The 24854-nt window shown below is 41.9% G+C and overlaps 1 protein-coding gene across 3 annotated transcripts in view; it reads left to right on the forward strand.

The window, feature by feature from the left end:
• The first annotated feature begins 2503 nt into the window (after positions 1 to 2503).
• med13a (mediator complex subunit 13a) overlaps positions 2504 to 24854 on the forward strand; it is a 94458-nt gene continuing 72107 nt past the window's right edge. For all 3 annotated transcript variants that reach the window (XM_085797308.1, XM_085797307.1, XM_085797309.1), the window contains exons 1-2: positions 2504 to 3274; positions 12735 to 12969. In XM_085797308.1, coding sequence (XP_085653434.1) covers positions 3209 to 3274; positions 12735 to 12969 — 301 coding nt within the window. In that variant the 5' untranslated portion in view covers positions 2504 to 3208. The remainder of the gene's footprint in view (positions 3275 to 12734; positions 12970 to 24854) is intronic.

Below are 24854 nucleotides of genomic sequence, written 5' to 3' on the forward strand. Positions count from 1 at the left end.
GGGATTACATGGTAAAAGCAGTGGTATTACTAGACGGGACTACTGAATACAACTTCCACTCTCAGGAAATTAATTACTCATTAGTGAACCACAGAAGAAATTATGGGATAGCTGGCCAGTTGCCATTAATTTCTAAAAAGAAACTACCATGACTAAAGACAGCTTACATTGTATTATAATTACTAGGCATTGCACAGTAATGGAAAAGGGACCTGCTAAAAACCCATTATTAATATTCCATAAACCTACAGAGCTCGCACTTGGAAATAGAGGAAGTAATATTCTGGCTGGGAGTGCGCCTTAGGGTAAAAATAAAATTCCTGGGTTACCTGAAGAATTGATTGTGCAAAACAGAATATTTGATCTAAGAAAAGAGAGCGAGAGAGAGGAAGAGAGAGAGCTGGTGATGACAGAATTTGTAAAACAATTTCGTGTGACAGTGGCTGACAATTTTGCATCACACTGTCGAATGCACAGTATAATATATACACTATAATATATTTTTTATTCACAGTGTAAAGATTTGAGTCATTGTTGAAACGATCTGTAAATGTCAACCCCAATAAAACTGCCTGTAACCTCTGCAGGATTTGCATGCACAGGCTACGGGGGAAAACTTCTATATACTGTATATATATAGTGATAATGCAAATTAGACTGGACACCAATTCCCATAGAAATCAGTTAGCCTTCAGCGTAATGCGCAGTACTGTACATAAAAACCAAAGGAACGGGGAGAAAAAAACCACATTTTTTTTGTTTGGCTTGTCTCGCTTACACTTTGCAGCTGTAATTGGAGCCCTTTTTGGGTTTGACCAAACACCAGCTTGGATACTGGTGGTATAATATTATGGGTGCAGCTCTCAGTTGTGCAATGTTTTGCAATATTGTAGAAAAATTATAATTATGACTGTGGTCAATTTTTAATTCTAACTTTATACAACTGTGTGGTTTGAGTTGGGGATTACTTAGAAGGAAATGCAGGCTGCAGCCAAAACCTGCAGAAAAATCCTAAAAATACACTATTTTAATTACAGTCCTGAATCAATGAAAGAAATGCTCTGAAAAGCCTCTCAAAACTGATGATAATGCAAAGGACTATTCTACAGAAAACAATTCCTATATCTTTAAAAGCGAAGGCACATCCGACAATTACTATGGCCCATGCACTGCTAATAGTGCAGCACAAATACTAACTTGCTTCCTAAATTTAGGACCTAATATTTCTATTTACCTCATAGTTCAGTATTTGTGCACTGCTGTATTCAAGTCTCTCAGAGTATGACTAATGAGGCCTGACTCATTTCAAGTAGGCTACCATGTATCAAATTATATAAAATTTTCAGGGTTTAGGCGATGCCATTTGACTTGCCTACATCAGTTGGATTCATTTCTGCTGTTCATTCATAACTATGTGGATACACCGATGAATTGTAACTAGGAATAAAAGTGAACTGAAATGTGTTCATTTCTCCTCACTGCTGTGTTCAATAAAGATGTGAACAAATGTGTGTGTCGTCGAAACTTTGTCCAGACAAGATTCAATTTAGTTTGGCTTATAGGTTTACTAATAGTATTAGATTATGTTATGTTGTGTCAGTAAACATCACAACTTTATTCTCTCTTTGATTTTTGCAATTTGTGCAGTGGTACCATTCATTTACCTCTGTTCTGTTTTTTTCCTTTGACTGTAGAACATGAATCATCCTTATTGCCAGGCTTTGATGCATGCTGGTATATCTACTATCCTTGCTGAATCAACAAAGACATGTGTGATTCATTCATCCTTTAGTATTCTCAGTATATCCTCATGATATAACGGTTTCACGTAGGTATTTCCCCTCCATAATATGCGTTTGTTTGATTCCTGCTTTTCTGCACGGTGTACATAGGCTATTTGATTTCACTGCTCTTGTTTATCTCACTTAAGCCACACTCTGTTGAAATGAGGTAAAGTGAGTGTATTTGTTTGAAATAAAACAAAAGGGCACATCAGTGCATCTCGGTTGCAATTTCAAATGCAACATCACATGCGCTAGGTGGTGCACTGTGTAAGTGAGCAAGTTTATAGGGTTTGATCATTAGTAACAAAATCTGTTGCTCAGTAGCGCCACTTGCGCTTGGCCTAGCGGCAATACCTATCAGTCTTGTGTTATTACAGCCCTCATGACCACGACACTGTCAAGTTAGCTATTCTAAAAGGCGGAAGTCGTTATTGGAGCTATCAAAATAAAACACCTGCTTATAACAACATTATTACTGCGTCTTATTATCACATGCAACACTCACAGAAAAGCACAAAATGCACTCAGATGTTAAATATAGACTCCAAAAGTGGCTTCCTTAAGACTTTAATCGTGCAAATATTGATAATATGCAAGGGAAATAATTATGGACCTTTATTTTGCCGGAAATATTGCCCGCTGTCTGATGTGTATCTGTCTACGTGCGGTTAACTTGACAAAGCTTTGACCACGAATGAGCCAATAGGCTGTGGAAGGCAGAGTTGTCCCTGTGGCCGCCATTAAAGAAAGGAATCCATGAATTCAAATGGAAACCAACAGGAACCGAGGCTGAAAAAAAATGATCGAAATAATCGTGAAAATATAGGCCGATGGCAGATTTCGAGAGGCTTTTGTGGGATGTGTTTCGTTTTTAGGCTCAATTTCGCAATGGAGGAGTAAAGACAGGACGTTTTTATTTTTTTTTTAAGCAAGCAGAGACCGTTTTAAGGGCTAAGGGGGAGGGGGAGAGTTGCTTCTTTGGCTCTCCTCCTTTTCTTTTTGTTTTATGAACATTTGTCGCTTTCTTAAATTTTGTTTCAACTGTGCGCTTCTGAGATGTCGACGTGAAGACCCCACACAGTCTCTTTTTATCCGCTTTTTTTTTTTTTTTTTTTTTTTTTTTTTAGCTCCGGCGGCGGCGGAGGGGGGGAAAGGAAAGGAAAGGGGGAAAGAAACTGCAATCTGCAAATCTGCTAAAGGAAGGTTGTTGAATTAACTACTACTATCCTCCTCCAGCAGCCAAATGTTACAAGAAATATTTCTCGTTGGTTTAAGCCTCTGCACATCGTAGGAAAAAAAACAACCAACAAAACCAAAACAAAAACAAGAAACAAGAAAAAAAAAACACAAAACCAAGCAAATTCTTCTTTATTTATTTCCCGGGAAGTGAAATGATGGAGAGTTGGATCCCACAGTGAAGAAGGATGAGTTCTTGTTTTGTACCAAACGGGGCCAGCTTGGAGGATTGCCATTCAAATCTATTCTGTCTGGTAAGAGATTTAAAACTAAAGGAAAGCAGCCATTTTTAACTAGCTGAGCGGCGGCTAAGCTAACGTTAGCCACCACACAGGCATTATCAATTGATAGTAGCTTAGCTTAGCTTAGCCTAGCTTAGTTTAACCAGGCCCTGTCGAGCTGACATCTTTTCAGGACAAGGGTTATGTTATGTTATGTTATGTTACCATGTACCATTTGTTGTTGTTATTTGTAACACTTTGTCACGTAGTTGTAATGACCTGTTTGTTACCAAAACACATTTTTAACCACATTTTTGGGGGGTTAAGTTTTCTTTCCTTTTTTGACAGAAACAAAAACAGCTTCACTGACACTTACTTATACATATCACAGGACAGACAGACATAGCAACAACATATCGCCTGTTAGCAGCACGGAAATAAATGTTATGCATTGTACTGTCAAAAACCTACACAGTTTGATTTTAATCTCCCCAATGAGTGAGTGTGTGAGTTAGTTGTAGCACTTTCTCTTGCTCCTGCTTTGCCTCAACGCCGTGTTTGTTATCATTTATTAACTTGCTATCTCGTCCTCGTTACATTACATTTCCACTATGCTTTTTATCAAGTGATGCACCCGTGAAAAAAACAAACACTTCATGCACTTTGAGTTTGCAGTCTTAAGTTTAAAACCACTGAGACTGGTGCAATTTGCTGCTGAGTGTAGTTTCTGTACAGCACTGACAACTCCTGGTTGGACGAAATGTCAATGCCCAAAGTTGCACAGCTTTGTCCATGCAAGGACCAGCAGCTCCTCGTATGTGTTGCCTAGAAAGCTCTTTCTCTTTTCTTCTTCCTCTTCTTTTTTATTTTTATTTTTTTTAGCAGCAACAAGCTCTAACAAGATTGTTTGGGTTAACAATATTTATTTGCAAAGGTTAATATGTCATCATCTTGTTTGTCAGTGGCTCAATCTCCTTGGACTTCATTTGCTAGTATTCACACCAACTAGGGCACAGGCCCCAGGCTGATTTATATAATCTCTGGCATGCATTCCTGGGCATTACAAACATCTAGGTACTTGCAATATCTCTGCTGCACTTTTTTTTTTGTTGTTGTTGCTACAGTATGAATTGGGTAGAAGTGCATGCATACTGTGCTGACCTGTTTGTCAGTCACTCAATTTCTTTTTCATCATGTTGTCAGTTGTGGGTAGTTGACATTACCCTAAATAGTTGTGGTTGCGCTGCCACTTGCTTGAAGTTCACAGGTATTATTTAAATCCCCTGTGAGATAAATAGCACGGCGAGCATGCACTGTGTTTAGTCCACAGTTGTTACTACCACGGCTAATGTAAAGGCGTTGTTTGACTGTACAGTCCCTCCTCAGGCCAGGGGATAATCAACAACATGGTCTGAGTGTGTGTTTGTTGTTGCAGTTAATTGGCTTGTCAGCAGGCTTAACTACAGTTTCACTTATAGGTTAGCAGAGGACTGTAATGCTAGCTTTGTGTCCTCGTTTCAAGCTTTCTCACTCCACAATGTGATTTGTCAGCCGCTGAAAGGTAACCATAAAAAAAAGTAGATTTTCTTTAATAGATTAAGTGTCACAGAATCAATTTGTGGTGCAGCGGCGTAAGTAAAAGACCACATAAAGTGCGTCGACTGTTGACCGCTATGTAAATACATTTATGTGACAATGTTAAATGAGAATGGAGAGTAAAAAAAAATGCATAGACAGTGTTATTGATATAGACTCCAGTGTAATAACAATAGAGTGACATAGTACATGTCTTTGCATCACAGGCTGACACATCTCCCAAGCTGTCCGCCCCCCCAGAAGCTAACATTTCATTGCAGAAAATCCCCACACACTCTCTCAATACTACTCTTTTGGGTCGATTGTGTGTGCTGAACTCGTAATTACAATGTTTACGACAGCACTTGAAGGCAGCGGTGGCTACAGTGGACAGACGAGGTAGTGGCTGGTAGTTGTGGTGCTGTGCCTGTCTGGCTGACATTTTCCTGCACAGTGAGACTAAGCATAACACCAATGCTGTTATGACTCACTCACTGAACAGACTCCACTTTGTGGTTTTATGCTGAAAGAATGCGAACACATTGTGGCACTTTTTACCCCCTTCGTTTTTCACTGGATGATGGTCATCTCTGGAATATGATACTACTTGTTGCATACTTTTTTTTTTGTATTTTAAAGTGGGTTTGTTATAATTAAGTTAGTGAGTAAGGTTGTTTATCTTTTCCTGTATATTGTCATGCATCTGTGTAGCTGGCTTGTCCCGAACTTTGTAGTTTTGGCTGCCATGTGTTTCAATATTGTAGCACAAGTTCACACACACACCTTCTGCAAAAAAATCTGTTGGGTGAGAGAGATACTGTAGCGCTGAATGTGGCAAATAGCAAACGAACCAGAACCAGAGAGCTCAAATGAAACTTATTGAATTTGCATTGTCCTCAACAGAAAAATGCAAACGCACAGTTGTTAGTTTCATGTTTGCCATCATGACAGGCCGGTAAACTGAAGGAGAGAGAGGTGACAGACAGGAAAAGACAGAGACTTGGTCGGGGGAAGAAGAAGAAGCAGAAGAAGCATCTGCAACATGATTTGAGCGGCTTCACCTGTTGCTTGTCTCGTATCTTAAAAGGCAAAGAAGGCAGCTGTTTGAACACAGTGTTCCCGACTGAGACCCAGAACCCAAAGTGGCCAGAGGGAAGGTGAGCAGCTGGCAAGATCGGGTCGTAACCCCTCAAGTACGCCATCACCTCAGGAAAAACTTATTGCCCATATCCAGTGTCTTTAGCCTTAGATTCCCTCCCATTGCAAAGCAGTGTGATTTTTGGCTCTGGCATATGAAAGCTAAAACTTCTAACGACCCACATTGCTTGTCCTGCCAACAGGACATTTTATAAGCAGTTGCTCAATACCTTAGCATTTACTAAGACACAGGAAGAGGGAATAACCGTGCAGAGTGTGTGTGAGGCACATTCATGCACACTGTCTTGCCTGCATGTGGAACACAAGTTGGAAGGAAATACACAGATATCCTTGGCACCCTCTGCTTTTGCACACAGGCTGCCTCTAATTTATTTTGAAAGGACAGACAGAACAACTGCAGAAGGCACATTTATCCTTGATAGAGCAGTCTGTCTCTTTTTTATTGTTGATGAGGAGAGGAGTTGAAGTACTGATGTGTCTAGTCTTTGACAGAGGGGCTATTCAGTTCTGCCTATTCAAACTCAGAGTATTTAAGGACAGAAGTAAACGTTCTTGTCTCTTGCAGGGATAAGACTGAGCCAGCAGTTTGGTTTTACACACAGTCACATGTATTCTACGCCAAATCTGATTAAAGACAATCATGACAACAAAAACAAAACAGATGAAAACTATAAGCGGGGTAATTTATGGAAGTTGTCGTTGTTCGATGCTATTGCAAATGCAATTTAACACCAGTTTAATTCCTAAGTAATTGGCCCTACTGCACATTTATGCAGCTATAGACATAGCCATTAAGATAACGTCTCAAGCCCGTGCAGCATTCAGCTACACGCAGTGGGTGAGGCGTAGCGTAGTGTTTGAGTGTGATCAAGATGTACAAGATGCAGTTTCATTGATGACTGAGCTGTAAGACAAATCTTTCCTCTAAGTCTTTAATGTTTCAGAGCCACACAGTTGTCACTCAGCCTTGCTCAACAAACCTTCATCTCAGCATTATTGTAAATACGGTATAGAGATAAAGCAACAGGGAAACACAGTTTTATTATTTTGTTTGCAGAATCATAAATTGCACTATCAGTCTTTTATTAGTTAGATGTATCATGAATAAGCAGTCTGGATCACTTCCTCTATAAACTAAACACACATTCTGGTTGAAATTGTTGCTGGATGAGGCTTGTTTCTTTTAAACTGACTACAGACGTTTTTGTACAATTCTTGGAAACAAAAAAAGAGCTCAACAGGTTTAAAACCAACTCATCCACTTTTTTTGAGCTACTTCAGGTCATCATTTATCGCTTTTCTTTACCGGTGCTGTTGTGGTTTTTGTCTAGTATGTCCTGTCCTGTATGTATGGGGATAAGTCACCCAACCCACACAAACACACACACACAGTCACTTAAACTTTGATCAAGTTTCATTTTGGGGTCAGATTAAGTTCACCACACTCACGCTGACTGTGAACACTGGGAGTGTTTTTGATCTGCTGTCTAATTTCCAATTAATCGGAACGAGAAAAGATGGCTCTAAATGTCAGCGAACTCTTTTTAACTCCATGCTCAACATTATGTGCTGTAATATCAACACGGGTAATAGCAGTATATATATATATAATGTCATTACACTGGAACAAAAACTTTTGCAGTAGTTTTTTTTGTCCGTTACTGCAGCTGCTTCTCCCGGCGTAGTATACATGTCTCTATTTGTGATTTAGAGATGACTTTGTCCGTTTTGATTTTGTTGGAGGGTGAACGCTGCTTGCTGCTCCATTGCTAATGAGTCAATGTATTCCCTGAGCCAGTTCGTCCATACGGTAACAGTCCTTTTTCTGCTTTTCCAACTCATTAAGATTATCCTATTCACTGCCAAAAATGCAGATGTAATGAGGCACTGTATTTGCTTTTGTTACACCCACAAGTTCTCCTCCAAGTGAACATGTAGCCAGGCAATAAGGAATCTGTAAATCTATCCTTAATGGCAGGCAATTATTCATATATATATATATATATATTTATATATCCAGCCAAAACCTCATTACATCAGGCCAAAGCCATGACATGTGCATTAGTGTACAGACCTCAGCCAACAATACACCTGTCTGATACCGTCTGAATCACTTTCTTTACACTCCAAGGTGTCTTAATAATAAGCGCTGTGCAGAAGTTTACGATGGATATTCAGACCTCGCAGTTTGAAACTTGTTCGGTAGATTTCAACCTACAGGCTGAGTTGTCGTGTTCCCAACACATTAGAACTAAGCGCCCGCGGAAATAATGTGTCCTTGCATCTTGTTCAGAGCAGAGACAAAGTTCAGGATCAGTGTTTTGTTTATAGGCTGTTTTTGTCCCTTTGGCAGCTTATTGTTTAAGAATTGATGTAAGATGTTAAATATTGTGCATTTATCAAAGCGGATTGTTTTTTAAGTATTGTGAATAATGCATCTGCTGTGCTCCTTATTGCAGAATAATAATCATGGATTGAAGCTGTTAATGATGGAGTTTAGTATTAAGGATGAAGATGTCAGATGTGGACTTATAGTAATAAACATAAAACGTACAGTGATTTGTTTATTACAGGGGATAATTGTTTAATGACGGTAACGCACGGCCCTCGGTATACAGTACTTGCCTCGGTAAAGTGCGGTTACTGTAGTGAGTGGTATATACTATATATATATTTTAAATGAGAGATTCATAATGTATTCAGCTGCCTACTTGGCAGGGAAACTGCACCGTAGATGAAAATATTCTGATAGTAGCAGAACCAGTCGCAAAATGGTTATGAATAGCTCTGTAATGTAAGATGAAGACTCAGGCCTTCTGCTCATGTAGGCTGTTGTATTTCATTCACACATTAACAGCAGCAGCAGCAGCATTCATCAGTATTTTAGCTGCGAGTGCTACGCCACACAAGCTGAACTTCAGAAATGAACCGGGTCAAAGCTGCGTTGGCCCACAGGATGTAATGTCGTCAAGTCGCTTCACTTTTCAGTGTACAGTTGCTGCGGTAACTATAGATGATAACAAGAAGCATGCCAGTGTTTTCCATTTTAGGAGTCAGCTGATTTCAGGCTGACTTTTAATTAAACTATGAAATACTTCATTGGTCAGGTGAGAAGATCTGTGGTTTTTAATTGTTACTTCTTAAATGATTTACACTTGAGACTTAATCCAAGTTGTCATCAGTTTAATTTTTTATTTTGCTCCCCTACTCAATTAATGGTGTAATTGTTTAGGACAGATTGTGAAAGCTTAATTGCGGTAATTGCTTGAAGGTTGAAAGTAGTAGCAGTTGAGTTTATTTCCCTTTTACTCTTTGGTTCTTCTGTGTAACTTAACATACAGATGGAAACATCAAGGGACCAAGACCTCTAACCCTTTGCATTTATATACATCACATACATTTTTTAGTAAGACAGGACAATGCACTCTACGATAACAATAGCACAATGTGCAGGATTGATGTGTTCTCCTCTGACCTATAAAAAGCAGTAGCAATGTGTGACAGTTAAGTTGACTTGAGGTCAACCTAAAACATGAATTCGTAAGAGCTATTTTTTGCTAATGCATAATGCACATTTGGATAATGAAACAATGCTTACTGACTGTAACCACTAGTTAAGCAAGTCGCTACCGAAACACTCATTTGAATAAGAGTCATGTAATTCAAACCAAAGGATCCAGCGCCCTGTGACCAGCCTGATGCCTGGCTGTCTGAGTGCAGCCACGTAATCATGTCTAAAAGTGTGAAACCAATATCTGTAAGAGGGGGGGAGGTGGGGAAGAGGTCTATAATAAAATCTGTAGGGTTCTCATGAACAAAACCCTTTCATACAGTGAAGCACATAATACCACAGGGGACCGGTCCATGGTCAGTAAGATGATGGTGGTGGTTGTTCCTGTGCTAATTGCCTGATCTGTTGCCGCTTATGATCTGGTTTCACAGTTAACCGTTGTCCCCACCCTCCCTCCCCCCTTTTTGCATTGTGCGCACAGATGTTTCCGAGTGAGATGCAGGTGTAATGTGGTGCTTCACGCACTCCAGCAGGAAGGAGAAGCCCCGACTGTCGTTACACACACACAGATACACACACACAGACAGACCTATAACTGTGCTACACTTGTACCTTGGTACTTGGTCCTTTGCATGTTTAGCAGCTTTTCATCTCTGTTATTACGAGTCTGATTGTTCATCGGAGATCATGATGTTTTGATCCTGAGCATAACACAATCAGTGTTGTGTGCTTTCACTTGGGCTTTTTGTATGCTTTCCAGACATGTTTTTTTTAGTGGAGTTAGTGGTGGAGAACAAATTAAACACATGCTTTCTGTTTATTGATGAAGCGCACGGTCGTTACTTAATTGTGGATTAACAGTCTGGCCTCTGAGTCTGTATGCGCTGCTATATGGTGTGTTACCTAGACATGAACAGGAGCTGTAAATGTTAGGTCTTTAAAGGATAATTACCATTTTTTACAATCTGGACCTTATTTCTAGCATAAAATACGATCATTTACTCACCCAGATAACTTAAGTATCATTACAAGTCGTTCTGACGAAATTAGCTCCAGCCGAGAGCCGCGTATATTCGTATAATGTGAGTTTACAGGGCAGCGGAATGCAGCCTCTAAATAACACATTATCTGCAGAGAAACTTGTTAATTTCACCAATATTTTGTTATGATACGCTAGTGCTATCTCCCTTTGAGTCCGGGGTTAGCTGTTATCAACATCCGTGGTCTGTAGGTTGACCTACTGACCTCTAACCTGGATGATGTCATCTCTGAGTGCCGCGCAGCTTGTTGCTACCGCTAATGCTATGGTTCGTTTCTGCGTGTTTCCGACTTGTTAGAACAAAATGAGCAGCTGGACGAGGTTCAGCTTCCACAGGCTTCCTCTCAGCAGCCTGGACTCACTAAAGCTCCGGCTAGTTGCGTTAAAAATGGACCCGAATGCCGAAGCGGAATGATTATTATCATAATGAGCCGTACGGTGCTCAGAGATGACATCATCCAGGTCAGAGGTCAGTAGGTCAACCTACAGACCCCGGATGTTGATAACAGCTAACCCTGGACTCAGAGAGGAATAGCACTAGCCTATCAGAACTAAATATTGGCGAAATGAACAAGTTTCTCTGCAGATAATGTGTTATTTAGAAGCTGCATACGCGGCTCTTGGCTGGAGCTGATTTCGTCAGAACGACTTGTAATGACACCAAAGTTATCTGGGTGAGTAAATGATCGTATTTTATGCTAGAAATAAGGACCAGATTGTAAAAAACGGTAATTATCCTTTAATGATTTGTTGACCTGTATGAGGTCACAGCGTTGCATGGCTTGCTAACTTGTTGTTGTGATCCAGCTCTGCTCCAGCTGATGCCACACAATGCTCTGTTTTGACAGTCCTCCTCCCCAGCCTAAACGTTCACCACACACACACACAGACACACACCATCACAAATAACTCCACAAATCTCCCAGCTTATCCCTAGCCAGGCGAAAGACCACCGCTTCGCCACAACCACGGGTAATCACTTGTTCAGGCTCAGCGCATCTGCACTTGAGTTAAGATATCCCCCTGAATTGTAATGGATTAATTGGTTGAACATACAGACGGACGGACGGACTGGATGCAATAGGACTATACGATGCATGTTCGCACAGATTACTCGAAATGTCTACAAGAATAGATAGAGGACTGAGATTGCCAGCTGAAATGGGGATGTATGCCTTAAGGCTGAGTGTGTGTGTGTGGTAGTTAATGTTTGTGTGTGTGTTTATGTAGGTAGACATGGGTCGGTTGGTGCTTAGCTGATAAGCAGCAGTGGTAGCTACCAGTGGAGTGTAATGCTCCTGCTTTAACACTTAATAACCCCGTCAGTGATTTACTGCCTGTGAGGCTTTTTCCTGCGTGTTTTGTTCTCTCTATAAAAGCCGGACAGTGTTTATAGAAAGGCAAAGAACACGCACACACAGACAGCACTCACCAATAATGAGGATTAAGGTGCCGTAGTGTTGTCACGATACTTGTTTCGATACTTTTCGGTACTTTTCCAAATAAAAAGAGAACACAGAAAATGTCATTATTGACTTTATTTTAATAGAAAATCTTAGAACTATAACATATGCATCAGTAAATAATCAGTAAATCAGTAAACAATCACTGCTGCTGCAGGATTAAAATTGAAATTTCCATCGATATTAATCTGAACTCTTCCTAAATTAAAACATTAGTGGTCTGTTTAAAAATGAATATCAACTTGTTTTCTTTGCATTATTTGAGGTCTGAAAACACTGCATCTTTTTTGTTATTTTGACCAGTTGTAATTTTTTGGGAGAAATTGTTATCAGTAGTTTATATAGAATGAAACAAAAACGTTCATTTTACTAAAACACACATCTATTATTTCCCATACGTAGACCACAGAATCAAGACCAAGCCACAAATTGATTCCGCTTTTTGTTTTTTCTATCAATATCGTTCCGTGAATTCATCTCTGCATAGCGCTGTTTCGCTGTGTTCACTCACTCACTTTTTTTTCCTATTTGTGTTTCAAACATTCATGGTCATATTGAAAAAACCTGAAGCAGAAGTACACAGTCGTCCATTTTTTTTGTGTGTGGCTGGAGTGTAAACGGAGGGTTAACACCTACTCTTTACTTTCAGCTCAGCACATGTTTGCTCTGAGATGCTGCTGAGTGGATCTGGAAGCGGCGACTCACTCTGCACACTGTAACTTCCTCTCCTCCTTCTTCTTCCCGCAGGCTGACTTGACAGGGATCAAATGGAAGAAGTTTGTGTGGCAGGGTCCCACCTCTGCGCCCATCCTCTTCCCGGTGACGGAGGAGGATCCCATCCTGTGCAGCTTCAGCCGCTGCCTGAAGGCCGACGTGCTCAGCGTGTGGCGGCGGAGTCAGCGGCAGGGCCGGCGGGAGCTGTGGCTCTTCTGGTGGGGGGACGACCCTAACTTCGCAGATCTCATCCACCACGAGCTCGCAGGTGAGGCTCGGACACACACACAAGGCTGCGTGTTAATACGGAAGAGAAAAGCATGTTTTATTATGAAGCTGTGCAGATACGTGACGTTGTCCACTTTGTGCTGCTCGCTCAGTCAGCGCAAAAGGACGGAGGTCAGGATGAGGCACAGAGCAACATCTGGGGTTCTTGTCGAGATTAAGTGATTGAGTTGAGGTAAATGAGCCTCTCTGACACAGAGTCAGTTCTGCTGCTTGAAGAGCACTTAATTTACCCCCTGTAGCAAGATTGCTTTTTGCAGCTTTTTGGCAAAATTAAAAGATTAAAGAGTCAGAAAAAGAAAAGGTGCTTTGCTGCTCTATTTTTCTGAGTCACTACCTTTTGCGGATATGCTCTCCACCTCCACTACCGTTGCACCCTTTGTTGGATCCACTCAAGGTTATACAGCTAAAAGAACGATGGCTGTAAAAGATAACGGGAAGTGTAGAGAGGGCTCACAGCTTTTTGTAAGAGAGGCACTTGAACATAGATGTCTCTGTCGAGATACATTATTAGCTGCACAATGAAAAACGACACAGATTCCTCTGCTTGATTGTCAGGTATGCACGGGGAGCGAGAACCTCAGGGAAGTCTTAAAATCTGTGTAATCTGATACTCCCTCCCCTCTCTTATCCTCCTCTGACTGATCAACTCGCCAGCCCGGCTGGTCGTGCCAACACCTGCGGGGAAACTCCCTCTCCCTGGACACACTGGGCATCGCACTGCCTTATTATTGGATGTGAGTGTGAGAGAGAGAGGATTATCATATCCAAATGTCCACGGCCTGACAGTCGATGAATCAGCACCGTGTATTGTATTTTCGGTGAAGATGAACCAGCTGGATGAAGTCACGTGTTTAAAGGACAATTCCGGTGCAAATTCAACTCGGGGCTGTATTTTCCTAACATTTTAGGTCTAAAAGAAGGAATCTGAAGATTTTCAGTTTAATTGCTCCTGTTTTGCGGTAGTTGTTGTGTCTGTCCCCGCATCCATCGCCACGGCAGCGATGAATGGGGATTGAAGTTCCGCTGCTTAGGCTGTTTACATCCCTCAAAGCCGCAATTTTTTTTCCACAGACAGCGTCAGATGGCTACTCAAACATGCACCGAGAAGTTTATTTACTTCAAGCAAGTCAAGAGTTGATATTCCTGTGTTTATGACACAAACGGGAGCTTCCGACTGCACGTGAACACACCGAGCGCGTCAATTTGGGTCTTGCGTGAGACTTTGAATTAGATCTAGTTTTACAAACATGTCGGCTTGCTTGAAAATCTTCAGATTCCTTCTTTTAGACCTAAAATGTTAGGAAAATACAGCCCCCCCGAGTTGAATTTGCCGTTCTGGTCTGGAGAGGGTGAGTGAGCAGGGACAGGATGAAGGTGTACGAGCGGCGCGAGTTCAGTCATATCATAACTTGAGCGAGAAACGCAGCCGTGCAGATGCAGCCATGCAGAAAGGAGGCAAATGCATCCACCCCCCACTTTCTTCTACTTCTTCTCCCTCTTCAGACAGTAACAGTGACATTAGTGGTGGAAGATGGGGGGAAAAGGCCATCTTTATTCATGCTCTCTGCCATGTAGATTGAACTTTGGAATCTGAGCCAAGCACAGCGCCGTCTGTGACCCTCCTTCATTATGGGACATTGTGCCTGAAGGGGGCTCAAAAATAGGAGCTGAAGGCTACGATGGGCAGCTCATTCAGGCCTAACGGGTCCTGGTAATAACCTGAAGCGTCTGGCTCAGGCCCCCTCTCTCTAATGGAGTGTGCTACATTTCAAGTAGGAGGGGGTGGTATGGAGAATCTATATTTGGAAATTGTTGTAGTCACTGCTGTGTTTTTATTATACACAGGCTTTGGGGAGATTAAACATGTGTTGCGGGAGATAGAAATTACATAATTGAATATTGACCAGTAAATCTGCACTGTATTTTTTTTCCTTCCAGGTGTTACTTCCAACACAAAATGATGAATCATGTTTTAGCAGGTCTTGTTTTTTTAGATGTTGTGTTACATGAATTTTTAAAATATAAAATAAAAAACCATGGTGCAGTCAGTGCATCTCCTCCCCTCGTCTCCCCGTCTCCTTGTCCCCACGGACACTCGACAGAGACTTGCATCCTGAGCACCTGATGAGATATTTCACATTCCCCGCCCCCCGTGTTCCTCAAGTGTTTTGCACCCTGACTCAGCTGTGTGTGTCGGTGTGAATGGTTCCCAGATGGGCGGCGTCATAATCTGCAGTTTCCTGTTTTGGAAGCTGTTGCTCCCGTCTCTCGAGTGGAAGATGTCTTCTCCTCTCTGAGCCCCCCCCCCCCCAACTCCCCCCTCTCTTCCTTCTGTAGCTGCTGCAGGGCTGTGCCAGAGAAATGAAGCAGGGCAGCCTCTCTAGATGGATATAAAGTCAGCCGGAGGGTTTCTTTCTTTCTCCCCCTCCCTTCCTCCCTCCCTCCTCCTTCCTCATCCTCTCTCTGCAACCTCTGATCTGCAGCTGCTGATCAGTCTGTTCAGGATACTGTGTCCTGAGACCTGATAATTCAGCTGCGACGGGGATGGAGGAATGTCCGGATCTCTTGTCCAGATGGCTTTACCTGGATCTGTCAACCTGTGTGTGTGTGTGTGTGTGTGTCTGCCTGGGCTGTCCTCGATATATTTATATATATATATTTAGTGCAGTTGACTTCGGCGTCCTCCTTTTTTCCTTTTTTTTTTTTTTTGAAGGCCCCAGATTCCCGCTGGTTTTCACCGGCTGTTAAACCGGGAACAAGTGAGATGTCGGGTGAATACAGAGAGGGCAAGACAGTGTGAGACGTTTTCTGAGTCTTGAGCACCGGGGTTGACGATCACTGCTCTGGTAGAGTGCCTATACTGTATGTGTGTGAGTGTGTGTGTGTGTGTCAGAACGATGATGATTGACAGCTGGACTCTCCTGGGTGCTCCGCCTGTGGAGGTGCGAATCGACAAATAAAAAAAAAGAAAAGAAAGAAAAAAGGAGGAGTGAGCATTGGCAGGGCAGACTGTGGTAGGACCAGCCCAACCTGTGTGCACTCAACTGTAATGTCACAACTGTTGTCGCCTTTTAACCGCCACCAGTTCGATGTAATATATTTATATTTATTTTTTGCCTTCGGTCTTCGCACGTCTCGGGAATAGTATTTAAAAAAAAAAGAAAAAAGCTTTCTTTTATTTCTGTGTTTTGGGCTTCTTTTTTTTTTGTCTTTAGTGCAATGTTGGTGGTAAACATGAAAATCCGCTCTTGTCCTTTCATTTCGGCAGCTGAAATAGCGCTTGCTTGCCCCCATCCATCCCATCCATCCCTCCCTCCCCCCCTCCCCTTCCATCCTCATTAGATTAGCGGCCTGTGAAAGTCTTTTAATTTTGAGCAAGTGCCATTTCTGTATACCAGTGTGCCAGTAATCCCTTCTCTCCAGGGAGAGAGATGAGGGGGGGGGCGAGGGGGGAGAGAAGGAGTGAGCAAGAGAGACGAGAGTAGTGAAGGGCGGAAAAACTTGAGGGATCTTTTAACGTCTGACACTTAATCACCATTGAAGAAATGTAAGGGTAACAAACCACCAAGCCCCTTTTCTACGCTGTCGGACAACCCGCCTCGCTCGTAACACAACGGGAAAACCAATTCTAATCTTCCCCTGGCCATGCACAGAAATTATTCCCAACAAGAGAATGCCGTTGCTGAATTAAATGGCTTGCCTCCATCCTCCCCCCCTCCTCTCCTCTCCCCTCCTCCTCCTCCTCCTCCCAGTGGTTGACTATAGGCATGTATTCTTATGCAAATCCTACACTCTGTTCGTTCGTCCTCTCCCCTCAAAAGCTGGTGGAGTCTCCTGACCGGGGGCATCTACAGCGAAAGATAAATGGCTGCCGTTTCCTCCTCTCAGAGACCCACTGATCTTTTTCTGCATAGAATCGAGGAGTAGATGTCTGTATGTGAGGGTAATTGCTCTTTGGTACATTATTTAAAAAAAAAAATTCTCCTAGTTTGCCCTGGTCCCTTTTTTCACTTGCAAGTCCCACTGGGGCTTTCGCTGCATTATGTTCCCCTTCCCTCTCCCTCTTAGCTCATGCGGTGTGGGCTACACGTTGTATTATTAGCTGTTAAATGGGAAGGTTAAAAAGTGAGATTGGTCATCCGTCCGTCCAGAGCAGGTTATCAGCCATCTCCGTCCGCCGTGCGTCCCTGGAGCTCACACATCTATTCCTCCTCACTGGATGCTTGGTCAGATCTCTGGAGAGTGACGGAGGGAAGAGGTGGGGGTGGGGGTGGGGGGAGGAGAGAGGTCAACGTTTAAGATGTTCATCTCCTCTGCTGGCTCATGATGATAATAATCACATTCAGTACGTTTACATGACACTTGAGAAAAAACGAATTATTGACTTAATCCGACTGTAACTGGACAACTAAAGTGCATGTAAACTCGTTAGTTCGACTAATATCGGAGTTCTCCAGACACCCAGATAATGCGATTGGAAATCGATTTCCTTCAGCATGTATTCGCCTTAATCGGACTGAAACTGGACAATGCATGTGCGCATGCTTCACAGCAGTAGAGATGGCACAATGTGGAGCAGAGAAGCCGTCTGAACCTGGCCAAATAAAGAAAAAACAACGAGAGAAAGAGAGAATGGAAGTCCGTGGACTGGCATTTGTATTTCTATTCTCAGCCCGAACCCGGCCCAGACCGGCGGGTCTGGTCGGGGACTGTAGTTGAGAATTTATTAAGCTTATTAACTTGTTTATATTCAGTTTTTTACTCGGTCACAGAAAAGTCAACAGGACAAGGGGCCGTATTAACCCGCTGAAACGATGCATATTGCCACCTGAGAAGGCCGACACCGTCAGTTATTTGATTTTGTCAGTTGCATGTAAACTGGGACAAGGACAGAAGTCCGATTAGACGCCAAAAATTGAATTTTGAACATAGCTCGATTAAGCTCTGTGCATGTAAACGTACTGATTGTTTGGAATCATCCAGGGAAGAAAAGCTCAGTTCCTGACCGTGTTTTTTTGTTTTTGCTGGTTTGCAATAACATTTTGAATTTTTCTAGCTTTGCCAGTTTCATAGGATTTTTTTTGTTCATGTTTGACCACTCTCTTCCATGCCCATTTGAATCAAAGGTGGAGAAAAAAAACAGCAACCCTTCTTTGCACCTCAGGGCAAAATATCTGGTTCCAAAGGGCATATATCAGTAGTCTGTGAATGTTGTGTTGGCTGAAAGTTTCACTTTTTGCAGGCTTTTTCTGTGAATAAAATCTTAACTTGAAAATTATTGAACTGCCCTAACATCTGTGAGAGAAACTGTGTGAAGCAGTACCTGCATAATGCGGGTTATAATATGTTTGTTGACTGTCCACAAACAGAGCCGGCTGTTATTGATGGTCAGATAGTGGAAACAAAAAGCCCTGAACCTGCAGCGAAATGTGACCGAATTTGTTCCTGCTCTTCATTAATTACTAACACTCTGCCTTCTTATATCCAGTACAGGAAACAGTTGTGCATCCAAAATAATATTATTAGGTTTTAAACTGCTGCGAATGGATTCAATCAGATTCTTTAAGAAGCACAAACAGATTTCTCCCACATGTGATATGAGTGAGTCATTGATAAGTAGCCTTTAAAATGATTCAGTGAGTGATTTATCGGTTGTGTGGCATGCTGTTGCACTGGTGCACACATGGTAAATTTCAACCTCATTTCCTGGTAATCTGAGATGGACAGCTGTGATTTTAAATGATCAATTATATTAAGTCTAATAAGTTATGTTTATTTGATTGGTGCTGCTTCCTGCATGGTGCTCGCTTCTACTGGCCTGGAGAACATCAATACTACAGTTTTTTTTTTCCCCCAGTCGCCTATTTTTGACCAAAAACTAAAAAAAAAGAAGGAAAGAGAAAAAAAAGGATCATATTTGCATGTAAAAGGCAAAATGTCAAACCATCTGTTATGTGGATATCTGACTGTGCACTTGCAGCCCTATTTTAATGACTGTAATGGCGTATTTGCGCTCTTGGATTGTGACAGGAGCGATGACACACAAAAATGACTGTGATTCAGATTCAGCCTTACAATGATGTAAGGCCCATTGTAAGCACTGCAGCCCAGTGCGAGCCCGAGGCAAGGATTCAGAAAGGAGAAATGCCACTCACTCTTTAGAGTTTCGAAAATGTTATTGACTTGGACAGCCTATGAAAGTCAAACTGAATTTTGAAATTTCCACTCTTAAAGGGGGAACTATGCAGGATTTTTTACCTTAATTAAACAGCTTCGGGGTAATTGTGATGGTGCAATGACTTGTTACGGGGAGGACGGAGGCTGTCTGCCTTTCCTTTAGCGTCTCGTGACCAAAAACCAACCTTGAGCTCGTCTGGGCGAGAAACATGGACTGCACTACGACACTAACACGTTCCGTAATCTGTAATCTCTTGTTTGTGACAGATAACTCTGCACACATCGTAAAACTTATATGATATATAACTTCACCCCCCCCCCCCCTCTGCTCCATGCACTCCAAAACAAATGCACATGGCCAGAAAAAGCGACCGGACTTAGCATAGCTGTAACTGTAACTAGTGAACTCCTGGCAATTGCTTAGATAATTAAGGAACTTGTTTACAATGTATAACTGGAGCAGAAAAATCTATTTTGTCTCCTCAGCCAGTGGCATATTCTCCCTTTTAACACTGTTTGATCAGTACCAAACAACTGTAAGGCTTGTTTTGGTGAAGGCTTGTCTGGAATACAAACACAACACAACACACCTGGCGGATGTGGATGTGGATGTGGATGTGCATCAAAGGTAATTAGCCAGTGATACACATGGTTAAACTTGTGGCTTCGGATTTGTGGCGCTCTCTCTCTCTCCTTATCCCTGTCAAAATGGGTCTAGACTCTAAACTAAAGTGTGCAACACATCGGAGAATGATGAATAGATAAACCCAGACTCACTCTTTAGGAGGAAAAAAAGTAAGAGGAGGCTGATGGCTTTTGTGCTCGGGGATCAATTTTCCAGGGCTAATCTCCTGCCTGTGTGAACCACCCTCCGCTTTCCTCGTTCCCTCCTGCTCCATCTCCCTCTCTCTCGTGCTCTCTGATGGATCTCCATTGGCTGGCACAGTGCAGGAACTCGGCCATGCATGCAGCTCTGGCCCATGGGTGCAGTCTCCCTCTCCCTCTTCTCTATCTTTCTCTCTTTTCCCTCTCTGCTCAAGAAATATTCATTAATTAGTAATGGAGACTTTACAGAGCACTGCTGGTTCTCTCTCTTTCTCTCTTCCTCTCTCTTTCCCTCTCCCCTCCTTGCAGATAAGGAGGAAGTGGAGGAGAGGAGAAAACCTTCTGGCCAGGCTTGGTAGAATCCCCTTGAGCACAGTCGATCACAAGGCATTAATCCTGCTGTTTAATGACCGACTGCTGCTCTAATTGCTTACACACAGAAGACCAGGAGAGGAGGAGGAGGAGGAGGAGGAGGAGGGTGGGGAGTAGTAGAGGTGGCTTTCCAAATTTGATATACACCCCCCCCCAAAAAAAAACACCCACGTGGCGTTTTGTGATTTTGAGTTTTGAGGTGCGGTTTTTCTTTCAGATGAACACAGGACTGAAGCTGCTGCACCTCCATGTTTTGGTGCAATAGGAACAAAGGTGTTGTAGTGTGACTGTAAAGATGTTTCCTTTGCTTTGCTTGAGCTGGATGTGAGTCTTCTTCTTAATGGAGCGGCTGTGCAACCCGCCTAAGAGCTCTTATAAAGGTCAGCTCATCTGGGCCCGCTACACACGAGGCAGAGACATGAAAGTGTCCTAACCATCAGCTGAGCACATAAATCTTTGTCTAAATGAGGCCATGCATCTTCGCCCCATGCACTGTCCTCAGCACAGCACTCTGTGGCCCCCTCCTTCCTTGCAAAATATTGTGTATATATACCGTATATACACAGAAAAACTTTGCTACGTGTGCGGCTCATCGTCATTATTACCTACTATACTTAAAAACTGCAGGAGTACACAAAAAAAACAACAATAGTAGAGCAGGTTTAAAAACAGAAAGAGGAAGTAGGTGTGTAATGTGCACCGCAGACAGTTTGATGCTATTAATCTCCTTTTTTTTTTTTTACCGCAGCAAAAACAATTAGTCAAACGACAGAAAATGAATCAACAACTCTTCAGATGATTAATCTTTTTTTTTTTTTTGGTCAGATTTGCCAAACAGCTGTTACGTCAAGTTGTGCAGGTGTGAGAATTTGATAAATTTGAGAAATCTAACGGGCAGTTTTCATTAGTTTCCATTTGACATGTCAGGGAGAAAATGAGCAGTCCGTTAATTAACTAAACAACTGGCTTATTATTAGCAGTAATGACAGTAATACGATTAAACAGTAAGATGGATAAATTAATGATTGGTAACTTGTATTTGTTGAACAGTATATTATTATTTTTGCCGTTTTACACTTTGGCCATGATGTGTGATGAATGCATTGTTTGAATTATCACCCACTGCTTTCCAGTAGCTTGAATTTTCTGAATATCTTTTTATTTCTTTCACTAAATATAAACTGTGCATTTAAAGAGACCTTCTGCGACGATGCTCTCTCTTTTGGATTCTGCATATTTCTGACGAGCAGCGAGGTTACAAGGCCAACAGGTTTCCCTCAAGGACTTGAAACGCAAGTGCAGCAAGGAAAGCAAATATCCTGTTTTTTTTTTTTTTGATTTTAATATAAATGATTTATTTCCATTTGTTTATTTCTTTTGGTTCTACATCTGGATTCGGTTTGTAACCACGTCGCCCGCCGTAGCAGGTGGGGTCCGTAGACATTTATCATCACGATTCCTCACAAGTCCCATCTGGCCCAAGAGGAGAGGAGAGGACCCCTGTACGAGTGATTAGTCGTGAAAATGAATTTTAAAAAATGTTGCACTGCCATTTTCAGTGAGCTGGTGTCACATTGTTTACGTTGGATTTGACTCAGAAAACTGTGTGTGTGTGTGTGTGTGTGTGTGTCCATCTGTCTGTCTGATGCAGGCAGCGTTGCAGCAGGCATGGCATGATGAACATGAGGTCGTTAGGAACACTTGATGTAAACCAGACGCCTGTTTTTTTAGAGTTGCTTGGCGGCGCTAGAGGGAGAGACTGAGGAGGAACAGGCGACAGAGAGGAGGAGGAGGAGGAGGCGGCGGCGGCGGCGGCGAAGGGCAGATGTGGTCTTGGCAAAGGGAAGCAGATGGGATCACTATGGTGGTGGTTGATGTAAAAAAAAAAATAAAAAAAGTAGGTGGAGGGAGAGAGGTTTTTCTGCCAGTCTCAGCGTCATCAACTGTAGGCTGAGATGGGACTGCAGGTTTAACTGTAAGAAAAGAAAAGAAAAACCTCGCCAGCTTGTTGTCTCTCAGATGTTATCAGCTACACTGAACTTCCTCTTCATTAGAGTTTAGCCTAAATCCTATTTACTTTTCTGTTTTCCCATCCTTTCTCTCAATGTGCCTCTCAAGTGGGATTTTTTAAATTTTTTTATCTCGTATTGACTTTTTGACCCCTCGCTCGCCCGGCCGCCATGTGTGTGTCAGGGTGTCCAGACCAGCTGCTGAATCACTCAAAGCAGACATGGTGTAAAAACGTACTTGAGTGATGCATAAGCAACCACATCCACATTTTCTAGAAAGTTAAATGGATTTATACTCTTGTTGCCTTCTTCTTTCTTTTTTTTCTCTTTCTAATTCTGCAGTTGTGGTTAATTTTTAATGGGAAATTGCTGTTTTCCTTCCCCTTTTCCTGCCTCTGCCCTGTTTTTTTTTTCTATGTCCCCGATCTTATCCCTCAAGATGTGCACGCACCTGATGAATTGGTCTGTTGCTCTCAAAATCATTGGGCACAATGAGCCCCCCCCCCCCCCCCCTACTTGGCAGCTAGCCTGACGTTGTTTTCCTCTGGTTGGATGTGTAATGTTTTAGAGCCAGACGATCTTGATGCCTCAGGTTGAGCTGTGGCATTTGGAAGTAGATTTCATTGACTGGGTGGGGATAACTTCTTTCTTTTTTTTTGCTCTCTGAAAGCGAAAATCCTACATTTTTATATTTTTATTCCAGAATATGTTTATAATATAATTGCACCTCTGCATCACAGCTGGATGTTTGCTTAAACTCGGGGGGGAAAAGCATTCAGCATTCAGCACTCAGCGTCTCCTTTTTAAACAAGCTTTTCTAACCTGCCAGTCGGGAGCTGGGTCTCTCATGTTCAAATAAAGAAATCAGTGTAATTTCCTATTTTGATAGCCCTAGAGTCATCTGAATTTAAAATACTTTTACCTACCCCTTTTGTATTACAAGAGCAAGCCGTGGGTTCACTTAATAATTCAATAAAATTTGATTAACCTGCCTCTGGGCCTATAGCCGGTGCTACGTCAGGCTGACAGACAGCGAAGGGGTTGGGTCACCAAACCACGCTCCGGTATTTATTCCGTCTTGTTCTCAGGCTGAGACGGACGGCACACTTGCGGGGAGATGTTTGCTGTAGAGACTTGACTGAAAGGAGCTTAAGTGCTGTAAGATGTGAGCAGTGGCTGTTAATGAGATTAGACCAGCAAGCAAGAAAGCGTTCAGGCCAGCCAGCGCAGAATGTGATTCAGAAAGCAACTCTGATATGGGTGGAACAAGCTCTGGAAAAAATTAAAGAGACCACTTCAAAATGATCAGTTCCTCTGGTTTTACTATTCATAGGTATGTGTTTGAGTAAAATGAACACTTTTGTTTCATTCTATAACCTACTGACAACATGTCTCCTAATTTGGAAATAAAAAATATTGTCATTTAGAGCATTTATTTGCAGAAAATCAAAATGGCAACAGGTCAAAATAACAAAAAAAAATTCTGGTGTTTTCAGACCTTACCCTATAACGCAAAGAAAACAAGTTCATATTCATTTTAAAACAACAACACTACTTTTTAAACTTAGGAAGAGTTTAGAAATCAAAAGAGAAGCTGATTTATTAGGAACATTTTGGAGTAATGGTCTCTTTATTTTTTCCAGAGCTGTAGCTTCACCCCCCCCCTCTGATCAGCGTGGTACATTTTTGGTATGCGAGTTGTTTCACTTCAGTACACCATATGAACCAAATAATTATAGTGCTGTGGGTGTAACAGTGTAATTACAGTCTTAACGCTTTGCATGTGTGAAAAAGAACCTTAAAAGTGCGAGTTGTACCTGAGAGGTTTGGCAGAAAAACCATCCCAACCACTCCTGGTTAGCTAGCGAGCATCATCATCTCCCAGTAAAACATAGCATCAGTGGACACTGGAATTGATATTGAGTGTCAATGTTTGCTCACTTTCTCAGTTTTTCTGAAAGTAATTTAAACGTCTGAAATCAAATAATGATACATGTTTATCTGTTCTTTCATCTGCCAAAAAGAGGGCATTATGTCCTGACTGCACACATCTCTGTATGGATGCACATTATACTCTTGGATGTGTTTGATGTAAATGTAACAATATTATATTACAGCGTGCTCTAATAAAAAATATTTGAAAGATGAAATCAAATAGTGTTAATTTCCCCCCCAAAAAATGTTTTAAGGAAAACTTAGTATTGATCAGGCAGCACTGTTTTGCACTAGTATAGCATTTGTCTTCGTTTAATGGCTTGTCTAACCCTTAATACGTTTTTTTTTTGCACTGATCTTCACTTAATTAAAAAAGAAAGTATTGGTCAGGCAACAAAACAACATGTAAGCACTAATGTGAACTGTAGCATGCTCCTCTTGTTTACACAGTATTCAGTGTAGTCATTCATTTGAATGTGAATAAATTAATTTACTTTGCAAGTCATTCTGGGACACAGATTTAGCTTCCTTTCTTACAAAAAACAGA

Source organism: Trachurus japonicus, chromosome 14, assembly GCF_045865225.1.
Source record: "Trachurus japonicus isolate A0001 chromosome 14, Traja_1.0".
NCBI classification, from domain to species: Eukaryota; Metazoa; Chordata; class Actinopteri; order Carangiformes; family Carangidae; genus Trachurus; species Trachurus japonicus.